At 42.7% G+C, this 22,385-nt stretch overlaps 1 protein-coding gene across 1 annotated transcript in view; it reads right to left on the bottom strand.

Annotated features, from left to right (window-relative positions):
* lama4 (laminin subunit alpha 4) overlaps positions 1-22,385 on the bottom strand; it is a 41,476-nt gene that overhangs the window by 4,359 nt on the left and 14,732 nt on the right. Inside the window, exons 6-35 of the mRNA XM_023952973.1 lie at positions 22,010-22,110; positions 20,533-20,713; positions 19,257-19,337; positions 19,023-19,174; positions 18,339-18,449; positions 17,515-17,626; positions 12,207-12,371; positions 11,333-11,526; positions 8,673-8,789; positions 8,432-8,580; positions 8,037-8,178; positions 7,867-7,960; positions 7,656-7,772; positions 6,994-7,179; positions 6,693-6,832; positions 6,276-6,440; positions 5,892-6,037; positions 5,243-5,405; positions 5,018-5,148; positions 4,729-4,900; positions 4,377-4,508; positions 4,145-4,287; positions 3,534-3,663; positions 3,063-3,200; positions 2,840-2,973; positions 1,898-2,062; positions 1,387-1,534; positions 1,108-1,292; positions 850-1,039; positions 597-752 (exon numbers count right to left, since the gene is read on the bottom strand). Of these exons, the coding sequence (XP_023808741.1) occupies positions 597-752; positions 850-1,039; positions 1,108-1,292; positions 1,387-1,534; positions 1,898-2,062; positions 2,840-2,973; positions 3,063-3,200; positions 3,534-3,663; positions 4,145-4,287; positions 4,377-4,508; positions 4,729-4,900; positions 5,018-5,148; positions 5,243-5,405; positions 5,892-6,037; positions 6,276-6,440; positions 6,693-6,832; positions 6,994-7,179; positions 7,656-7,772; positions 7,867-7,960; positions 8,037-8,178; positions 8,432-8,580; positions 8,673-8,789; positions 11,333-11,526; positions 12,207-12,371; positions 17,515-17,626; positions 18,339-18,449; positions 19,023-19,174; positions 19,257-19,337; positions 20,533-20,713; positions 22,010-22,110 (4,340 nt within the window). The remainder of the gene's footprint in view (positions 1-596; positions 753-849; positions 1,040-1,107; positions 1,293-1,386; positions 1,535-1,897; positions 2,063-2,839; positions 2,974-3,062; positions 3,201-3,533; positions 3,664-4,144; positions 4,288-4,376; positions 4,509-4,728; positions 4,901-5,017; positions 5,149-5,242; positions 5,406-5,891; positions 6,038-6,275; positions 6,441-6,692; positions 6,833-6,993; positions 7,180-7,655; positions 7,773-7,866; positions 7,961-8,036; positions 8,179-8,431; positions 8,581-8,672; positions 8,790-11,332; positions 11,527-12,206; positions 12,372-17,514; positions 17,627-18,338; positions 18,450-19,022; positions 19,175-19,256; positions 19,338-20,532; positions 20,714-22,009; positions 22,111-22,385) is intronic.

Below are 22,385 nucleotides of genomic sequence, written 5' to 3'. Positions count from 1 at the left end.
GATGACTATAAGGCTAGAGAGGTGGTCCAGTACTCCCATTCAGAACTAAACGTACCTCCCAAGAATGGGATTTCTCCATATATGTGATATTTTCAGGTCCCCTTTTTAAAGGGGAACCATCAACTGACTTTGCCAATTCAGGAGTACCACCCCTGATGTCCATGTGATTTTGACTCTTTGATAGAGACTACACATAGCACTGGGTGGCTAAGCCTCCATGTTATTTTCATGGTGTCGCAAAATTTCCTGCATTTCCAAGTCCTGCCTCAATGCCAGCCAATGCCGCTGTGTGCAGGATCTGCCTGTCATGACAAACAGCCAATATTTGCTTCCTCAGAATTTTCATAATAAACTTGCAGAAAACCAAGTGGAAGTCCCCACGGTGTGCTTTCTGATAAGCAGCTGTGCTTTAATGACTTCAACATATTCTAAAAATCAAAAGCTTAAAAAATATTCCTAAAAGTGCTGTAAAAAACAAACAAAAGAACAACAACCACCAAAATCAAGTTTTCTGGCCTATTGACATGATACTTGAGGTTATGTTCACGTGTGAGGTCAGAATCAACTCTTCATACTCCTACCGAACCAACTCATACCGGAATATTCTTTAGAGTCAACCCTGGAATAACTCCACCGATGAACAGAGGGCGGCTAATCTGCCAGGGTTCGTTTCTTCTATGAGCTCTGTCCTCTAGGGTTGGAAGTCCATCTACTGTTAAGCGGCCAAGGTTCCCATCACGGGTGACGTTTATCTTTGGAGAAAAAAAACATTCATATGTCAGTCCAAAGCAAAACATCTATGGATAATTGTTCACAGATAACATAGATGAAATGATGTCATGAACCTACATGGTGCCATGCGCCATCATCAAGTCTGCCTTTCCCGCTGATTTTCACTCTCTGGTCTGCTACGTTGAACGTGTAGACAATTTTTCCGTGACTCAGGAACAGCGAAATAAAATTGTCCTCGCGACTATCTGATATGTAAAAGATGAGGCCAAAGGACAACTGAGTCTTCAGAGATACGGAGAAATTGAACCTAAAAGAAGACATCCATGTAGTAGCTGACTTTGAGGTTACCAAGACAGGATTCTGCTCTGAACTTACCTCTTGGAAAGAGAGTTGGGGACATTTGTGTAGTGCTGCCTGCTGTTGGCAGTGGTTCCATAATGGAAGGCATCCTGCAGTGCTCTGGGACTACTGGAGAGGAAGCAGGGCTCCACGTTTGGTTCTGATTGCTCCTGTTCATTCCCCCTTAGGTCACTTATGAGACTGGATTCATCTCTGGTAACCTGTCACAGCATTCATCAGTTAAACCCATGCAAAGATAGAAAAGTGCAGACCCATCCAGCAGCTCAGTTTTTAAAAATACCCCCTTCCAGTTACCTTCTGGGTCTGTTTGGATCCTGAAGTAGCATTTCTGTGCCTAAACAAATGAGCTGCTGGAGGGCTGACTACCGGACAGTCCTGTAGAGATGTTTGGACCCTCTCTGTGTACTTCTGAAAGTCCTCAGCTTCAATGTCTTGGTCCTCCCTACAGATGAATGAAGACAATCCAACTCATTACAGCATCCAGCAACATGGGGTGCATCCTCAAACATCTTCACCCCCCTGACAGACACCACCCTGCTCATGCACTGATCCAGTGTGAGGACTCAGGCCACAACCTCAGACACTGCAGGCCTGAAAGCATCCATGTACACACCACACGCTTCCACAATGTCTGTCTGTCTGTCTGTCTGTCTGTCTGTCTGTCTGTCTGTCTGTCTGTCTGTCTGTCTGTCTGTCTGTCTGTCTGTCTGTCTGTCTATATATCTTTCTTCCTTCCTAATTAAATCTGTAAAACAGCTTCATTAAGCACATCCTGACGGCTCCTGAATGTGTGGGCCTTTTTCACCTGCTGATGTAAGTGTAGCTGATGCAGCCACTGAAGTTCTTGAAGCTGCTGCTTGGAGAGCCTCCAAAGTAGAAAGTCTTCATGGCAGAATCAACAGGGGACTTTGAGGCTGATGAAGGCCGTTTGTTCTCCCGCTTGTCTTTATCATCCACCACCAGAGAGTAACTACAGAACAAGATTCAGTAAGTTAGTCATTGGAGAATTGTTCAGTCTTTTTCTGTATATCCTCCTGTCAGATAATTAGTGCTGTGCATTAATTTCAGAGTTATAATCCAACTTGATTATTAAAAGAAAATTAAATATTGTTGTTATAATTTTTACATAATGCTTTATACAATGAAAGTATTTGAGCAGGGGTGTCAAACTCATTTTCTGAGGGCCACATCAGCAGGACTTGTCGTCATCAAAGGGCCAGATATAACTTATACATATAACTAAATGTAATGAAAAAGAAATGTAACAGCTTAATGTTAAATAACTCATTATTTATTTACTATAACTTTTTAAAGTGACAATTACAGTTGCATAGAAAACATGTTAGCTTGTTACTTTAGCATAAATCCTTTTACTTTTGATTCTGTCAGGTTAGATTATATGGACAGTGTTTAAGTCCTAATGTATAGTTGCCCAATCCCATATTTCAAGTCTGATTCCCCCTTGATATGAATAAATACACACCAATTGTTTTTTTTTTTTAAGAAAATAAAAACTTTTATGCTCTGGTGGCCCTCATAAAATGACATGGGGGGCCACGTTTGGCCCCCGGGCCTTGAGTTTGACACGTGTATTAGAGGATGGACATAAAGCTGCAAAGGACAGCAATCAAGTCAACATCTATCAGGAGTGTCACACATGCAACTGTTGAAACAGAAAGCAACTCTGGCAAACAGTGAAAAGAGATTAGAGCCAAAGACAGCAGCTAGCGTCTAGTGAAATACTTACACCTGCTTGTTCACTGAAGCCATTAAGAAGTGTGTCCTTCCATCATTGTATTGCTTTTTGTGGGATTTGACCTTTGTGCCTTTACAGTTCAATACTACTGCTCCGTTCTCCACAGAGATGCTGAACTCGCTGGACTGAAGATGAAAATGAATTTGTTGTTTGAAACATCCGTTTATTATTGTGATATCTTTGTGGAAACTAGAGTGTGCCAACAAGTGCTTACCTCTTCAGTGTGGTAGAACAGAAGTCCACTGGGCTGCAGGGTTCTAAAGCTCATTCCTCCTTCAAAACTGTCAAAAGGCGAGATCTTTGCTGTGGATCCCAGGTAGCCGCTTCCAGTAAAATAGGCATTACGAGACGTCTGTAATGATAAAAAAGGTATTTTTAAACCTCTTCTCTGACATAAATACACTCAGTCAATTCTCTTCTGTCTGGCAACATTTTAATGAAAATATTATTTTCCAGTTTTTGTCAATTCCAGAGTGTGGAGATGGTTGAGATGGTGGAGCAAGCGTACCAGACCTGGGTTTTGCAGGGCTGGCTCTTTACTTGCCTGAAATCTCAGTTTTTCTGGGGCTTTTTATCCTTTTCTCATTATGCTGTGGTTTGAAAGTTACTTTAAATTCCTACTACAAGTTGCTTGCCAAGGTTTTGTGGTTCTTTTGAGTCATCTGAACTGAAACAAGATGCTTACAAAGGACTCCTCTGGGCAACCGCTGCTGATGCCAATGGTGCCAGGCTCCTCCAAAAGGTTGAAGTCTTTCTTCAGAAACTGGAATCCTTTCACACAGCCTCTCAGGCCAACCACGGAGGACAGTTCAGGCCTGTTGGAAGAAAACGTTTAATAGCACTCTTTTAAAAAAAGCTAAGAAAATCTGTAGAAAAATGTATAGTTTTTAGTTAAACTGTTGACCAATTTCACAGCATTGTCTGAGAAGAGTGCAGCAAATGTTACAAAGATCTTGACTGAGCCGTGATGAAATGCTTCAAAAAAAAAGCTAAGCTAATTTTAGATTAAAGACAGTCATCACAATAGTTGTAGAGCAGACTATGCCAATTTCTTTCCAAGGACCAAAGAGGAGGCAGTCAGGGATTAATGTCACAGGAGAAGGACAAAAAAATGACGGCAGGAGCAGGTGAGCACTAGTTTGACCACCACCATTAACCCAAAACGATTAACCCGAAGTGTTGGAAAAGTCAGTTCAGTTTACTGGCTTTCCTGGGAGAAAAACAAAAGCTATTTTCTGCATTCCATATTTAAAAAGAAACAACTTATATCTTTGATAACCGGAATCAATAACTGACCTGGCTTTGAGGATACTGGATGGAGCCCCACCAATGTAGATGTCTGAGAAGGGCAGCGTGGTTTTAGGATTCTCCATTGTTTTGACGTGGTTCTTGTCCAGCAGCAGAATGACCTTCTTTGACTGGTGGTAGATCACTGACATCTGGGAGGACATTGACATTTATTCCTTACGGTAAACAGCCCGTTCAAAGACAACGGCAACTTCAAAAACATAAGTAGAGGATAATCTACCTCATGGTATCTTGCATCATTTATCTGAAACTTTGGTAAATTGTTCTCTAGAAGTTTTGGCCCAGTGCTGAAGCCAAAGTCATACATGAGTCGCAAAAAGCCATTCTTCATCTCCAGAAGGAAGAATTTGTCCTGTAAAAAGCAACAAAAAGAGAAACATTCCCTCTGTCTGTTATAATATAAATCAAGACTTACAGTGGAAAGATGAAAAACCTCATATGTAATAGTGCTTCAGTAGCAGAAACATGAAAAAATTCAGACACAATTTGAACACTTCCATTTTTAGCTACTACTTTGTCATATGAAAAAAAGCTGTGACAACTTCTACTGGACTGCAAAGAATTGGACGTACCCCGTTGACCATTAGGAAAATGACACCATTGTTTGCAACTGTTCGCACAGCAATGTCGAATCTGGTCACAGTGCCGAACTTTCCTTTCCTCTCGATGTCATTTACAAGAGCGTAACCTGTTCCATCAAACAGGTAGCTTGCAATGCGACTTTGAGAGAAGGCCAACTTGTACCTGTGAGCAAAATGAGACATGGGACAGTGTCAGACCACCGATGGGAAAAATCTTTGGTAAAAAACAATGGAGGTTCCTTCTTTTCGGAGGTCACCACTGATCAAAATAGCCATGTACCTTGGGCACGGAGGTGGCAAATTATTTGTTGGGTGAATCTTTTTAAAATTGTACAAACTGATGACATCGTTGTTCAGAGAAGCCAACTCGATGCAACCCACAAAAGGAGCAAGACTCAGAAGAGGTGGCAGCTAGTTTGAAAACAAGAATATTTGTGAGTCAATCAAAGGGAAATGTAAAGACTGCAACAACAATTTTTTAAGGGTTTCTTTTGGAACTTATTACCGTGACGTCTGGCGGAACTTTGCCAACAAAGAAGACAGTGCCTTTGGGATCTGTGTCAAACAGAGATTCTTTGCCTGGAGCTTCGCCTTTCTGAATGAACTTTTGCTCATCACTGGAACTCTGACTCGGTATGGTCAGGAAGAGTTTACCATGCCTGCCAAGCCTGAAAGTAAACAATTACCAGAAGACATGTTGATTTGAAATTGTTGTGGTCCCATGTTCAAAAACTTTGCAGTACCTCCTTGGACAACACATCCATCCATCCATCCATCCATCCATCCATCTTGCTTCAGGCTTTTTCTTTCACAGCTCTATTCTGATGTATGAAATGTTTTGTGTCATATAATTCCAGCCAGGCACAAAACGCAACTATTAATTTCTCTTCCATGATTTTGTTTCCAATGGTTGGCACTTGAGTGTTTTGAAAAGGATGCTATCTACACGTCACTATCAAATCTCTGATTGGTCAAAGTTCAGCTGTTTATCTTGCGTTCAGTGAATGTCCAAGTTTGTACGTAGAGCCCAAAAACAAACGTAAAAACTTGTTTAGCAACACATGAACCCGAGGGCTTTGAACATTGATTTAAACGCGGTTTCCAGGGATCTGTACACAACAAACACACAAAATATGCATTCATAAGTAATGTACCGTTCAACTTTGATGTAGTTAAAGACTGCAGGCCATTGGCTGACAGGCTTTGAGGTGAGAGAGATCTCAACTTCTTCTCCTCCAAGTTTGTAAATGAACACCAGGTTGTCACTCTTGATGGCTAACCCCATGTAGTCTTTTGATCCCTAAAACAGAAACACCACACAGTGATTACAACATCATGTTTGTTCCCATAATGCTCACATTTTCCTCAGACAGCTAAAAAGCTGAAACAACTAAAACAGCTGTACGTCTCTCGTCTCCACCTGCAGCTCCAGGCTGCTTGTCTTGGTTTTGTCTTGTTTTTCTTTGTTTGTTTTCTCTTTTTTGTGCAAATTTTAATCCTAAATCAGAAAAAAAGTTAGTTTCTGTTGGATTCCTCACATTTCTATCTCCCAGGTACAAGACAAATCGGTCCTCAATGGGGTCCTTGTCTGGATCCACCCTCATGAACAGACTAATGGAGGTCACTGTCTTCAAGTCTTCCAGGTTGCTGTGACGATGAAGCTCTACAGAAGATTGCCCATCAAACTTCATGGAGACTTGAACCTTAGGTAGAACCAGACCAGAGTGTTCAAAAACATCCAAACATTTCAACATATTTATCTTCTTTTCTTTACTGCTGTCTCTGTAGTTGTTGGATCAACAGTTTTATCAGCCCACAGTGACGTTTGTGTGATGTGACAATCTTTGGATTGCAGTCTGAAATTAGTGAAGCCTAGAGTCACGGCTGGATATTAATCTTTTGCGCCATGCCTTTTGAGAACTTTTCATGAGCCACAATCTCAGCGGTAAACTTACTTTCTTGGCCACACTCCTGGCTTGGGCGATGAGCTCTCGGATCCTCACGATGTTGGTAGTGACATTATTCACTGGCTTCTTGTTCTCTACAACCTTGAGCCTGTTCAGTAGTTCAGGAACGAGCGCATTCAGTCTCTCCACTTTAGCACAAATCAAGGGAAAGAAACGGGATTTCAGCACTCTACAAAACATGTTGGTGATTCATCACTTTCAATCAAACGCCTGCTAGTGTACTGCTGTTCTTGTGTTGTTGTTTTTTTTAAAGTTGTGTTTTTAAATGATTGTGGAATTGACCTCATACCAGCTTTCCCTGCTGAGTCAACAGCCTGTTCATATGCAGTCACGGAGTATTTATTCTTTCTCATGTTGCTGTCCCACTCCTCCACCTTGTTGTGGATAGGGGTGACAGTTTGAAGCACTTCCGCTGAGCGGTTCAAAGTCCTGTCAGCTACTTGTGAGGTAAAATCCAATCGTCGTCGGGTTTTATCTGTAAAAAAATAACAGATTTAGGAGCTAAAACAGCGTCACTGGACAATAGCACACTGAGGAAGACAAATCTTGTGGGGTTAAAATCACTCAATCAAGTGAAATTCTATGTTTCAAGTACAAGTACTGATGTAAGTAATTCAACAAAAAATGAACATTTTGCCCAAAAGTATTATTAATTTAAACTGGTAAAAGGGCACTAATTAGTTTATTTGTAAAAACAAGAAAAAAAAATTAAAGACCATAAATATGTTTAAATGGACTTGTGTGGGAGCAAAATGACCAGTTAAATCTTTTTGTTAGCATTAAATTATTGACATGAAAGAAAACTGGAAACCAGGAACATTTGGCTCCAGTTTATGGTTCTTAGTATCTGCAACCTTTTTAAAGAACTAACGAGGGCTAAAAAGAAATGCAGCACAAATTAGGATAGCATGCTGTATCAGTTCCAGTTCACTAACAATGAGTCTCTCTCACCGGTGTGAATTTCACTGATGTCCTGTTCTATTTCTTTGAGTTTTTTGGCGTTCTTGTCCATAATCTCCCGAGTCTCCTCAATGTAATTAATTTTGTCTGTTGCCTCTTTCTCCACCTCTGCGAAAGCACAAAGCAGTGAGGGTCAGACCTGCACCGTCCAGCTTCCTCCTTAACAGGACTCTTTCATATAGGACATAAATATAAAACGTACCCATTTTTTCTGAAAACAGAGAAACTGACTTCTTGAAAACATTGTCACTTTGTGTCACCAGGTAATCCAGCTGGGCATTAATCCCAGTGATGGCCTGAAAGGCAGAGAAATAAAAACTGGAGCTGACTCACAGAAATGAGAGAATGAAGAATTTCTGTTGGCTGACGTACGTCTTCAGCTCTCTGAGCTAAGTTAAGGGTGGTGCGTGATGTGATGTTGGCGTCCTCAATGTATTTCACTATGTTGTTGTAAACGTTGACGGCGCTGATGGCTTTCTGAACAAAACCGTTGGCGTCACTTTCTTTCAGATCCCTCAAGAAGAAGAACAACATGGCAAATAATCACTTTCATTTCCTAGCAGCAAAATGTTGTTGACAATTCTTCCAACAATCCTGCTGCCCAAAACAGGAGCTTTTGATTTGTTTATAACTTTCTGAGTGAAAACATTTCATCTTTAGGTTCTTAAAAGTTTTTTTTCCCATATTGTTAACTTGTTACTTGACTATAAAGTACTGAAAATTCCTGTTTGGTTGAACATTTCAGCTTCTGTCAGAAGTGCTCTCACTCTTCCAGCATGTTGGCATCTCGCTCCATGTTCTGAGCGTGCTCATCAGCTCTCTGGACCAAATCCCTGTCTGCAAGCATGAGCTGCTCCGTCTTCTCCACCAGCCTCTGGCTGGCACCATCAATGGCAGCATGATACTCCGTCACATTCTGCACAAACACGCAAAGGCGCCAGATACACAGCAGATTCACAGAAATGATTTCAGTCTAAAAAGGGCTTTAGTGTCGTTGTCTGTTGTCACCTGAACCAAAGCCTCCAGGTCTGCCGCTGTCTGCTGGGTTTCAATCAGGAAAACTCTGCTAGTCTCCAGGGTGATGTTGACATCCAAAGTGTCCTTGGCAAACCTCTGCTGCTTCGCCTGCCAGACACAAACACAATGAAAGCATTTGAAAGAGGGTTTTTTCCATTTATCAGTCAGAAAACAGTGGAGATGGAGGAAACACCAACAAACAGAACTATTGTCCATTTTAAAGGGTCACAAGGAAGAAAGGATTTGCTGACAAATATTCTTGTGATTTTTTTAAAATAAAATAAAGGCTCTAATTTCTTTTGTGAGCATTCAGTGCTCAATTTTTTATCAAAAACTGCACACTGACAAGGAAGAACAAAAGTTGACTGATTTGAAGCTGGATATCAACAAGTGTGTAGTTTTAGGGATTACCTGAAACCCTCAGAGAATGAACAAGAGCTGAACAGATGTTGGACCATGATCAACCCCCTTAGCAAATAAGTCTTCAAACTTATCACATGGGTAGAGCACTATATGAGCTGTTATGTTCATTCACATCACTTATCTGGGATTGTGAATTGAATGATTCTGATTGATCCCATCAGAAGCAAACCAACCAGTTCTGGGATTTGAAGTCTTTGCGTCTCCACAGAGAGACCTGTGTCTTTCTGGCAACTTGAGTGCTCAGACAAAAAAAGGGTGGCTGGCTGCCGTGAGAGCATGTGAACCTGCCAGCATGTTCACAGAGCATGAACTCTGGCTTCTCTGATGAACTCCAGAGATCCAGATGAGAAACATCAAAGCAGAGTCAGAGACTGCTAATGAGGCTGAAGCATTTTTCCACTGTGCAGGCGGCTGCACACACTGACATCTGGAACACCTGGACGGTCAGCAGTTCTGGTCACGTCTGCTGCTTTAGTGAAAAATAACTTTCCTTGTTGACAATGTCGGCTCCAACAGGCTCTTTAAAAAGAGATGAAACCTAAACATTAATGGACACAAGGACAATTGTTACTCATATTTTGGAAAGCTGAAGGTGTCGTAGTCCAGAAGTGCCTCCTACTTGCCACCAGTCATAATTAACCGTCTAGACAAAGAAACTTTGAGGCCTTTTACGTATGTGTACACGGATCAAAGCTGCTTGATTCAGATTAATTTGCAGAGAACTTCTATGTTTCCTTAAAACTATGAGAGCGCAGAGACGACTAGTAATGATGAACTTAAAATGTCTGATGTTAGCATTCTTTTTAGGTCTTCTGCCCTTAATGATCCTGTAAAAAGGCAGAAATGTCAAACATTTGATGTGATTTAAGACATTTTAGTCTGAAGCTGCCAGTTTATGTGAGTTACACACCAAGCTATAACTTTGACCACACAGCTTGATGCAAAAGTAATGTGTCACTAGCTCCTCTTTTTTGTACTTTCACTCTGCCTTCAACAACACAAACTCCGTTCTGAATTTTGGATAGTTTAGCAAAAATAATGAAACTAACTGTCTTTGAGGATCATATATACAGAGGGCTAAAATTGTCATTAGTCAGTCACCATTTGTGCAAGTTTTCCCATGAAAAAGATGAGAGAGACATGCAATTTTCATCATATGTCTACTTCCACTATGAGAAAACAAAATGAGAAAAAACGTGTCCCCTTGCTAAAGCCAGTACTTGCGCAGGCCCGTCTAAAGTTGCTAGAGAGCATTTGGATGATTGGAGGACGAAGAATGCTGAGTTGTATCCAAAGAACACCATATCTACTGTAAAGCATGGGGGTGGAAACATCATGCTTTGTGGCTGTTTTTCAGCAAAGGGATGAGGACGACTGATCCATGTAATGGCAAGAATGAATGGGGCCATGTATCGTCAGATTTTGAGTGAAAACCTCCGTCCATCAACATTAAAGATGAAATGTGGCTCGGTCTTTCAGCATGACAACAATCCCAAACACAAGTTGCCCAGGTAACGAAGGAGTGGCTTCATAAGAAGCATTTCAATGGCCTAGCCAGTCTCTATATCTCAGCCCCATAGAAAATCTTTGGAGGGAGATGAAGTCCGTGTTGCCCAGCAACAGCCCCAAACATCACTGCTCTAGAGGAGATCTGCATGGAGGAATGGGCCAAAATACCAACAACGGTTTGTGAAAACTTTGTGAAGACTTACAGAAAACATTTGACTGCTGTCATTACCAACAAAGGGTATATAAGTATTGGCTTGAAGTTTCTTAATTGACCAAATACTTATTTTCCACCATAATTTAAAAATTCTTTAAAATCAGACAGTGGAATTTTTGTGGCTCTTTTTCTAATTTTGCCCCTCATAATTGAGTAATGATGAAAATTACAGGCCTTTTTAAGTGGGAAAACTTGCACAATTGTTGGCTGATTAAATACTTTTTCCCCCCACTGTAGCTCTGATGGGCTGCATTAATGATGTGGAAACTCCTAAACTTCCACACATGGCTCCATGCCTTTGTTCCCACAGCTCAAATTCCAGAGGGGACAGAGTGCAATGAAATTGCTTGCTAACTACAGACAGACCTCTCTTTTGCAGCTCTTTCACAGTATCCATGATATATTTGTGCCTTTAAAAATCAGAACTCTATTTGGACACATGGTGTCATCAGTGTCAGTCTGCAGAATCCCATTGTAACTGAGAAGGAGGAGTTGACAGAAGCACCTTCTTCCTGTGGAGTTGGATGATGCTGGCCCTGTGTTTGTTCTTGCTTTCCTCCAGTGTGGTGGCTGCTCTCAGGAGAAAGTCTTGAGCCTCCTTCAGCCTGATGGAGAAGCGAGACATGAGCTCCTTAATAGGAGAAAGGCGGCTCCCGGTGGTTTTCAGCTTCTTCTCCAGCTGATGGATGCGCCTTAGCACTGAAAACACACAGAGCAGGACTCTGGCATCACATGTTTAAAGTTCACACAAACTATGTTCAATCTAAAGATTACCGTCATTTCTGGATTATAAGATCCTACTCTTTTCCCACACTATGAGTCCTGCACCTTAAACAATTATGTGGCTTATTTATAGACTTTTACAGTCTAAAGAAGTTCATACGCCCAAAAAAAATTAGCCTCATCTTGTCAGACTTGGGAAATTACTAAACAGGTTATAGTGGACCAATAAAACTGAATGAAATCCTACGCATTGACCCTTAATTTTTTAGATTTGTCATTTTGCGCTTCATATTCAAACAACAATGATGGAGAAAACAAAGAAAAGTTGAAGGCAATCGATCTAACAATCAAACGCTTGGCATCAATGAATCTATGGAGAGAAATGGCAGCATGAAGAACTGACTTAATGCAAAAACATGACATGAACATTTTTGGAGAATACAAAAGCAAATGAAACATCCAGAACAGAAGGCAGAGGTAAAATGTGTAAATTGGTGTTTATGAGGCTTTTGGACTTGGTCCTTAAGACAGTAGGAGTTGAAGATGGATGTGTTCTTTATCATGACAGGAATACAGGGTTGGTAAGAAATGAGTGTCAGCAGTGTACGCCTGTAGTGGTTGTATTTGTGTGTGAAGGTGCTGATTATTGTTCTCACAGTCGTGGGCCTCGGTCGACTCGTTCTTGGCAACAGGTAGTTGTTGTGACACGTCAAGCTGCCTCATCCAGCTGAGCATCTGCTGGACCAGCTCAAAGTTACGTCTCTTTTCCTCTGGATCGATATCCTGCTGAACACTGTACACCTCCCAGTCATGGATCATCTCTGCACAAACACACGAGGACACATTAGCACCCTGAGGCTGCATTAGAATCCCATAGCAGTTTTTATTTTACTTTCTGAAAGCTCTCACAGACTTCTCCCCAATGACTTCTTGTTCTCATTAAAAGACGTTTCCAAACTTTATGAGTTTATTTTAGAGCAACAACAGTAATGCCAAGATGAGAACAGAAGAGCTAAATGATACAGTTAAAGTATTTGATAAACCAACTGATTCATTATTTAAAAATCGGTTCTGTTCATCATTAAATCAGTATCACAATAGCTGTTTGAAAGCACAGCACAAAAAGTAAAAACCATCAGACACAGCTTTATTATTTTAGAATTGTTTAAATCAGTTCAATACAGATAATTCCAGTAGAATCAGATGACATCATTGTATATTGATGGCCTATATAAGTGACCAAGATAGAAGGGTTTTGGTGTTATTCCCTTATTGAGCAAAGCAAAAGGTGACAGTGGAAGAAGAAAGCAAGCAAGAAAGGACAATCTGTGAGTGGCCAGGGATCTGAGAGACACAATCCCAGAAAAACAGGAAAAATACCGGAACACCTGTAGCTAGGCAAAAATGGATGTTTATAACCAGAGGAATGACAAAAGAAGAAGAAGGTGAATACAAAACCCCTGGAACAAAGGACAAAAAAAGTAAGTGTCTGCAGCTATTAGGAAGCAGAAAGCTGATGATTGCAAAGTCACTGGGCATGGATGAAAGGACAAAAGTGGTTTGTTATCAATCAATCGATCAATCAATCAATTAAACTTTATTTATAAAGCACTTTTCCTATGAAAGTATAACACAAAGTGCTGTGTTGTTAGTAACTGCAACAATGAGACAAATAGACAAACTCCAAATTTCTAGTATCTGCTAAGACAAAGAAGATTGACAGGGAAGGAAATGAAAAAAGTAAGACACAAAATATGTGTGACAGCAGCTCAGGAGGACAAAAGTGACTCAAAGCGATTCCACAATCACCAAACCAAAAGCGATTCCATGGGTTCCTGATCAGATGAAAGATTTTTGGAAGCTGTCGTGAGATTTAGTTTGCAATACCTGCAGATGGGAACTGATGGAATTGAGCCTTACTCAAAGATTGTATTTGAATAAAAATATATCTAAGTGGAGGTAACAGCAGATGAATTACAACAAAAGTGTAAGGATGGGCATCTGTAAATACAAAGGCAGAAATGAAAGGTTTTTGTTTTATAAGACCAAATATTGCTCTTGTAGAAAGAGGGACCCTGCTTTAGACAAGATGGTGCCTGACATCATCAGTTGAAAGTGAAAACTATACAATTGATCCTAATCCTAATCCCAATCCTAATCCAAAAGTGTTCAGAATTGTAAAAAAAAAACTTTTTAGTAAATCTTAAAAACCAGTTACCATTTAAAAAAAGTGGGTTACCAGTTAAAATAAAGTTTTTTTTTATATGATACAGGGGGAGTTTGGATTCCGGTTCCAGTTGAGGACTTCTGGTTCTGGTGGTAATGGGATCTGACTGTTACCCATTAGGGACAGGAAACTCTCATAGTAGGCACTGTGGTACTGCATTCTGCATTTCCTCAAATATCTGCTCTACTTCAGGGACATGTGTGACCGGAGCCCAGACTCTCTACCACTCTAAATACACTGTATTGAATTAGTTCTAAATCTTTCTGCTCAGCTGACACGGAACTCTGAGACATACAGCTGTTTGTTGCTGGGAAAGTTTGTGTAACTCTCATTTCGCTTCAAAGCTGTCACTTCAAAGCTTCAAAGCTCTTCAAAGCACTAGTTTTCTTTTTTCTTCCCAACTTGTCCTGTCTAACAGCTGAGTAGACGGATGAGGCATGAAAGCCTCTTGTGTTGGACATATTTTACTGTTACAATAGGGGTTATGAAGCATTTGACACACTAGGTGTATATTTGAATAAACCCCTTTTGTAATTTAGGCTAAACTTTATTTATCTTACTCACATCTGTAACAGTCTTTTGTTGGACCGGACGGAAAAGGAAAAGAAGGGAAGAAGAGAGAGGGATGCTGGGGGGGAGGGGGTGTAGGAGGGTGATTAAAGAGGAGGGCGGGGGGGGGGGGGGGGACCATGAAGCAGCATAAGGCAACAAGTTGCTGGATGTTTACAATCCTTACAGTCAGGTTTAAAAGTAATATAAATCCACAAGGGGGTGGGGCCTGTCCACACAAACACCCAAATGCCACAAACATACCTGTGGGCTCCAAAAATGCCCACATACAAAACATGTCAACATATACACAATACAACTGATGTTCACCCACGCATACTTATGCGTTCAGACCAAAACATGTAAAACATTTCATTTAATCATTCAAACTGTTTGTGCGAAGGTGAGATAGCACCTGTGCTCGAGTGGGTCTTTAAGTTCTTCTAAGGTGGATGATGGAATGGAATGGAATCTGGAGAAGGCCAGCCCTCGAGAGCAAGGTCCAGAACTCACACCACAGGGACACGGACACCCCCAGGCTCAGATGTAATGTGATCCCCGGTCTCTGGTTATGTCAGAGAGCCCCGCGTGGAAGGAGGGCCGGCGGGCCCAGGAAGCCAGGACCCAAGGGACACGGCCACCAAAGCCAAGGGCCCAGTTTCCCTACCAGGGATGGGGTAGGGGACAGGGGGTCCGAGGTCCCACTTTTCATTTATAGTGTATTTGTATAATGCATGTGTGTTTGTCTGTAAGCATGTTTTTGTTTCAGAGCAGTGTTTTTCAACCTTTTTTGAGCCACGGCACACTTTAACCCTGACAAAAAATCCCGCGGCACACCAGCATCCAAAAAAAAAAGAAGAAGCAGAAATTCATGGTCTGTATTGATCGACAGCCCCCCCCCCCCCCCCCCCCCCCCCCCGCAATCTCACGTGGATTTTTGTGATAATTGTGGCAGAAAAAGCAGGAAATTGCGGCTGTTTTTTTTTTTTTTTTTTTCTTTTTTTTTTTTTTTTTTTTTTTTTTTTTTTTCTTTTAACTTGTCCTGTCCAACAGCTAGGCAAACAGATGAGAGCTGAGGGCCTCTTGTGTTGGACATATTTTATTTTAACAAGAGGGGTTATTCATCTTCAGACAAACCAGAGGTATGTCTGAATAAACCCCTTTTGTAATTGAGGCCAAACTTTATTAATTTCAATCATGTTTGAAAATCTTTGGTGTTGGACCGGACGGAAAAGGAAAGAGGGGAAGAAGAGAGAGGGACGTTAGAGAGGGGGGGGTAGGAGGGTGATAATAGGAGGGGAAGGGGGGTAAGACCATGAAGCAGCATAGAGCAGACAGGTTTACTGGTTGTTTATCGTTACGGTACGGTTCAAATGTAGTACAAAAAGGGCGGGGCCTGTTCACACACACTCAAATATTATCAACACACCTGCTAGCCGCAAAAATGTCCACATGTCAACATGCACACAAAACAGATAGTGTTCACGAACGCATACCTATGCCTTTAAACCAACTAGTGTGAAATCTTTCATTCATTCAATCATGCAAACTATTAGTGCAAAGGTGAGCTAACACCTGTGCTCAGGTGAGTGTTTATGTTCTTCTAAAATGGATGGTGGAATGTGAAAAGAAGGAGGAGGAGCGCCCAGCCACCCCCACACCCATACCCCCGCCGCAGCAGCAGCGGCAGCCGGAATTCCCCCAACGCCACACGGGAACAGGCAGGGAACAACCGCCCCCCGGGCGACCAAGACCGCCACCCAGGCCAGGGCCAGCCGGACCGCCGCGAGGCCCCCAGAGCCAGAGAGCAGGGAGGCGCAGAGGGAAAGAGAGCGCCGCCCCAGCCCAGCCAGGAAAGCAGCCCCCCGCCGCGCCGGAAGAGCCCAACGCAGGGCCCCACCGGAGAGGGACGCCCACAGCCCCAGACGAGCACCCCACCACCACCCAGGAGTTCCGGGCATCCCCCCGCCCCGACCCCAGGTACGAGCCAGGACCCCCCAAGGGAGACCCGCTCCGCACTCCAGGCAGCCACCCACCCGGCCCACGGTTGGTCCAGGTAGGAGCAAGGCAGGGGCCCGCCGCCCCCGCCCAGGAGGGGGGAACCCCGGGGAAAAAAGGGCGGCCCACAAGGGATGTTATAAATATGGCCCGACCAGGCTCGGCCATGTTGGAAGTTTGGCGGGGCCCAGGGGCAAGGACCAGGACCCACCCCCCAGGGACACGAACACCCCCGGCTCAGGTGTAATATGAACCCCCCCACCGTGCGGAGAGAGCACCGCCGGGCCCAGGGAGCCGGCACCCAAGGGACACGGCCGCCATCGCCAAGGGGCCCGCACCCCCCACCAGGGAAGGGGTAGGGGACAGATGGACCCAGGTCCCACCTTCCTTGTAAAATGTGTGTGCGTGTATGGGTGTTTGAGAGGGTGTTTGTGTGCATGTGTGTGTGTTTATGTTTGAATGTATATATTGAAGGGGGAGGGGTGTGTGTACTAAGGGGGGTGCAGTTAAAATTGGCGAGTAGGGCACTAAGGGGACATCTCCTGATTACTCACAGTGATGTCCCCTCACCCTCCACACCAAGGGGCCCTAAATGTCTAAGGTGCGGTTAAAATTGGCGGGTAGGGTGCCAGGAGGACATCTGCTGCTTGCTTGCAGTGATGTCCAAGCACCCCCCCTACCAAGGACCCTACATGTCTAAGGTGCAAATAAAACCGAAAGAGGGGGGGCCCACTCCATACGGCAACCATAGGAGGGGGGCCACTCCCAAGTAGCCCCCCCCCAAGGCGCATCGCAGGCTAAGCCCCCCACCCCCTCACCCTATTATGAGGTTATATGAGGAAGGGGGTAAGTTGGGGTCTACATATCTAAGGTGCAATTAAAACCAAGAGGGGGGGGGGGAGTATTCCCGTTCGACAACCAGGGGAGGGGGACCACTGCCAAGTGACTCCTCCCCCCAAGGTGCATCGCAGGCTGCCCTCCCCCCCATCACTCTAATAAGTGATTGAATGAGCTGTCACTCGTTTGTAATGCTGGTGCATTTCTGCTTTGATTTGGTAGAAATTGTCCCCATGAAGCTTTTTCCTCTTCCTTTGGAGTTCTCCATGCCTGCATTCCATGAGTCTGTGTAAACCTACGGGGGGATTTATTTTTAAGCCGTTCAAAAGGTGTGACAGCACATTGCTGGGTACCTTCGATGAGATGGTTGAGATCGGACAGGTTGGTGCTGAGCTGCTGCGCTCTGGTGAAAGTCTGCAGAGAGCTGTTGTCCAGTTCCTGCCCGACGTTTTTCAGCACAATCTCCTGAGAACAGAAAAATGATTTGCTGCCGTTTCTGTGAATACAGCTTTAATTCATCTCCTGTCCCGACATTAAATCACAAAAAATCATTTGATCCTAATAGCTGAACTTTAAAAATTTAAGGCATCACCTGGTATAAAAAAACATTATTTTCAAAACCCTGTGGAATATCTGTCTATGTTAGTTCTAATTGTCATAAACTTTGACTCTTTTTAAATGTAACTTTAGGTAATTGGCTTTGAATCAGTCAATGGGCCACTGGGATTGACTCCATAAATATTCCTGTTGGATTTAAATGATCGTTTTCTACCCAATAAAGGTTTGTGATGTCCAAATAAAAAGAAGTATACAGCTTTGATACTATCATACTTGAAGGATTTTGCTCTGGATGTGGATCTGGATCTGAATCTACTTTCACACTGGTCTGCATCTCGGTTTCATTATCAGTTAATCTAATTTCTTCTGGTGACCTATGAAAGCCAGATGTTGGAGTGGAAGGTGGATGTGAGCCTAGAAAGGACGTCAACAGCAAGCACTGTACAATGTCTGCATGCAGTTCAACAGTTGACCTGCTGTGTCACATGAATTAAATTCAGTGGAGGTAACTTGAAGTTCTGCAGTTTGAAAAAGTTCGGTGTAAATGAAACTGTGGTTTGATGGGGGAACACAGCACACACAGATTTAAGATTCAGCATCATAGAAAAGGGTGGCTGACCGAGTCCTCCAGCTCTCTGATGTTCAGCTCCGTGGAGTCTGCAGATTTCTCCAGCTCCACAGGCTTGGCCTTCAATGCAGAAGACTTCTTTCTCCAAGCTTGAAACTGGGTCTGGAAGCAAAGCAGTTAATGTTCACACTGGCAATTAAGAAAAGAAGAAAGGCAGACAGAATCTCCTTGAATTAGTGTCCTTGGGCAAGGCACTGAACCACACATTGAACCTGATGGTTACAGGTTAGTACCTTGCATGGCGTGGAGCTGCCATCAGTGTGTGAAAGTGTGTGCATGGGTGAAGGAATCTGTGACTGTAAAGCCCTTTGGGCCTGAGAGCAAAGTAGAAAACGCTGCATAAATATACACCACAGTATTTTCTGTGGTTACTTTGCAGGCCTGGTTACACATAAATGAAGAAAAATGTCAAACTTATGGAGATGGTGATTCATAAATCCATTCCAAACTGAAAAGTGAAAACATTCTTTGGATCAGTTAAAACACAAAAGTCTGATTTTTTTTAGCAGAACTTTTGCTGGACCTTGTGTGAAGAACTGTCCAGAGTGATGCCCGGTCTTGCCTTTCAATAGTTGGGTAGGCTCCAGCATCCTCATGACCAAGGGGAGTACACATTGCGTCATGCTGTTATGCTCAGCATCAGCTCAGATACTTTTACCTTTTTCATGGACATACCTGGAGTTGATGAGCTGTGTAGTTGTAGTATTTCAGTCTGTCGTTAGCTGCAGCACCGGTGGAGATGTTTAACACAGTAACCTTTAGCTCATCCAGAGTCTTATTGGAGAGTTTTAAATCTCTAATCAGCTGCCAGATGCACTCATCACAACCTAAAACCAGAGACATCATCATGGGCAAAAGGTGGTTTGAAAAAACAGACGCTGTGCTGTCCTGTGATGCTAATACTCTTACTGTTGTTGCACATGTTGATTGTTGCTTCAGTCAGACACTCTCCTGTTTGCATGTCACAGTAGCCACTCTTACAGTCACATTCTGCAGGTAAAGAAAATCAATTCCAGATCAGCTTGAAAAACTTTCAGTGCAGGGACGCAAGAGAAATACATGACGACAAGAGTAAGCTGCACATATTAGTAAATATCCTTCAGAACGTCATAAATACAACCCCATACATTTCCAAACATTTGTAAAGAAACTGTCAATCTTCCTGGACCTGCATGGTCACAAATGGCTTTACAGGTGGACACAGGCTGTCTGCAGGTAAAAAATGAGCAAACCTGTATGGGGCCACGCAAAATAGCAAGGTCATAGACCAGTTGGTGAACCTGTAGAGATGTTCATGGACATTGTTTTCTATGGGCTAGCGGAAATGCAACATTCTTGTGTGGTCAGTAAGGAGTCAGTACTCACACCTCACTAACGACTAGAATTTGGCATAAGGACACTACGGCAGCATAATCTGTGCGTCATAAATGAATGAAACTTGTATTATCCTTACAAATACTTCACCATACACTTACCACGCACACAACAATCAAACATTCCATCACTTGACATCCTTTGAGGTGGTTGCTCCATCCTCAGTGAACTGCAAGACACACCTCCTCTTAAGATGCGGTTGCTCCTCTACTCAACCTTCTACCCAAAAACCTGCAGCACCCATATATGTCGATCCCTGAATGAATGGATGGATGGATGTGACTAAGGCTCAAAGGTTACTCAGGTTTACTGGAGGGGTGAGTGTCCAGTGACAAGCTGCTCCTTCACCAAGCAAGACCCAGCAAGACTATTGGGTACTGGTTCTGGTTGATCTATGGTTACTTAAAACCAGCAAAAGACCTGGAAGTGCTGAATTAAACATTAGATGATTGAAAATGCTTCTGCAAAATAAGTTCACAAAATGTAAGTAATTCTTCTAGTGTTCTTGTAAATATGTTGGACACCAGGCTGTGGGTACAGATAATCTAGAACCTTGCAAATTAAAACAAACTACAGTTCATAGATTCAGGAGGAGGCGCAGAGGTTGGGCTGCTGTGTGAAACTGTCTGCAGCTGTGCATGAGTTTGAATGTGCCTGTTTATCATCCAGCACTCTCAGCACACTGACATCATGAGATTGGCTGCAGAGGAGGCTGTGGAAAAGCCAGCAGTTCCTACAGTCGTGTCCTCTGGGACTTTATAACAATGACTGATCATGAGAAGTGGGGGTGGGGGGCAGATTTCTGTCTTACTCTGGCAGCCGGAAGGGCTGTAATCCCAGTATCCTGGCAGGCAGCGCTCACAGTAACGCCCTCCGGCTCCGGGGCGGCACAGACAGCTGTGGGTGAGAGGATGGCAGGTGGGGCGAAGGGAAGCCGGCCCGCATTCACACCTCCGGCAGCCCTGACAGCTGGAGAAACCAGAGTAACCCTCCTACACGACACAGGAAAAGAAACATTCAGTATCTGGGTCATAGTGTTTATTTGATGCAGACAAAATGATTCTTTTTTGTGTGTTTAAAAAAACTGTATGAGGGAATTTAAAAAAACTGACTTCCTGAAAATGTATTTAAACACATTGATAAATCTAATTATGCAGTTAGAGTTGGGACTATAAAAACTGTGACTTGTTAACAAAACAGTAGCTACACATGTGACCAGTAAGGTGCATGGCAATAACTTTCAGGACATTTATTAATCTTTTGATTCAAGAAAAATAATGTTTTAACCTATTCCAATTACTAAAAGACACAGGAGAATATGATCTTTGTATCAAACAATTTCAAGTAAATTGTTCCATATTAGAACACTGTGATCTATGAGTTTATTTCTACATATAAAAACAATTGAGCAAAGTGTTGCACAGGTCCAAGAACCATTAATTAATGAAATACATTAAGACACAAAGAATCCCACTCCAAAATAAGTATAACAATAACAAAACAAGTTCACATTCAGGGAAGAAGCAGGATCTAATAGAAAAGGAAAGAGGGAAGAAAGTTCTGGATAGATTTAATTAAAAAACAACACAAGGAGATCACTAAGATTCACTAAGATTATGGGAAGGAAAAAAAAACACCGGAAGCACACAGATTTAAATGAGTTAAGAATCCAGACTTAGTTTTTTTATAGTTTAAAACAGGACAGGACAGCAGTTGGGGGTTGAGTCACAGCTCAGTGACTTTTAGCTGGCGGAAGCATCTGCAGACTTTGTGACCAGATCTGCAACAAGAGCATCTAAACTGCAACCGAATTACAGTATAATATGTAGAAACCTTTGAAATCCCAAACTGATCTGTCTCTCTTGAACTGTGGGACATCAATACATATTTGCTAAGAGATGATAATATAATTCCCCAAATTCTTCCACCCGTGTCATGCTCAGCAAATGAAGTGACAAGTAATGAAGTTGAAGGTTTATCATTCCAGTCTATTTTAGAAAAACAGCTGTATCATCTTGTTTAATAAAAGATGTCTCTGGAGAAACTTAGAATTATTAAGACTTAATTTTTTAAGATCATGGGCTCAAATCCACAGTCAGGCCATAACAAATGGGACCCAAAGCAGGTAGACATTGTTGAATGGAGGGGCTGCACCACTGAACAATCAGCTTACCGCTCCCTCAGGCCAAGGGTTAACTGTGAGAAAACACATTTCTCACAACCAGGAGTGTGGCATCTCATGAGGCTTCACCTTGGATGCAGTTTCTCAGACGGATGGTCTTCCTCACCTCACAATGGTCGCAGAGAGGCCCAGTCACCCCTGGCTTGCAGTGACAAACACCTGTCCTGTCATCGCAGGAAGACGTGCCACATTTGTTGCACTTGCACTCTGCCACAAACACAAGACACACAAAGTCATCAGGACAGCGAAGGTGAGATTACACCGGGAGTTTGCAGGAGAGGACTAATTTTGGATTCCCGGGGCTTAAGGAACCATGTGGTAATCCTTGGTCCTCAGTTTGTCTTTTCTAAAGAGCTCCTCTCTGCATGTTATCATTCCAACAACTGAAGGGATGTAAACAGAATCCAGCAGAATAAATGTAAACCTCACAGATATTTAATGGAAAACTTTAAAAAAACAAGGCATGAGCTCTGATGACTTCA

The sequence above is a fragment of the Oryzias latipes genome, chromosome 24 (genome assembly GCF_002234675.1).
Source record: "Oryzias latipes chromosome 24, ASM223467v1".
Classification (NCBI taxonomy): Eukaryota; Metazoa; Chordata; class Actinopteri; order Beloniformes; family Adrianichthyidae; genus Oryzias; species Oryzias latipes.
This window is presented reverse-complemented; position numbering and strand designations above follow the sequence as displayed.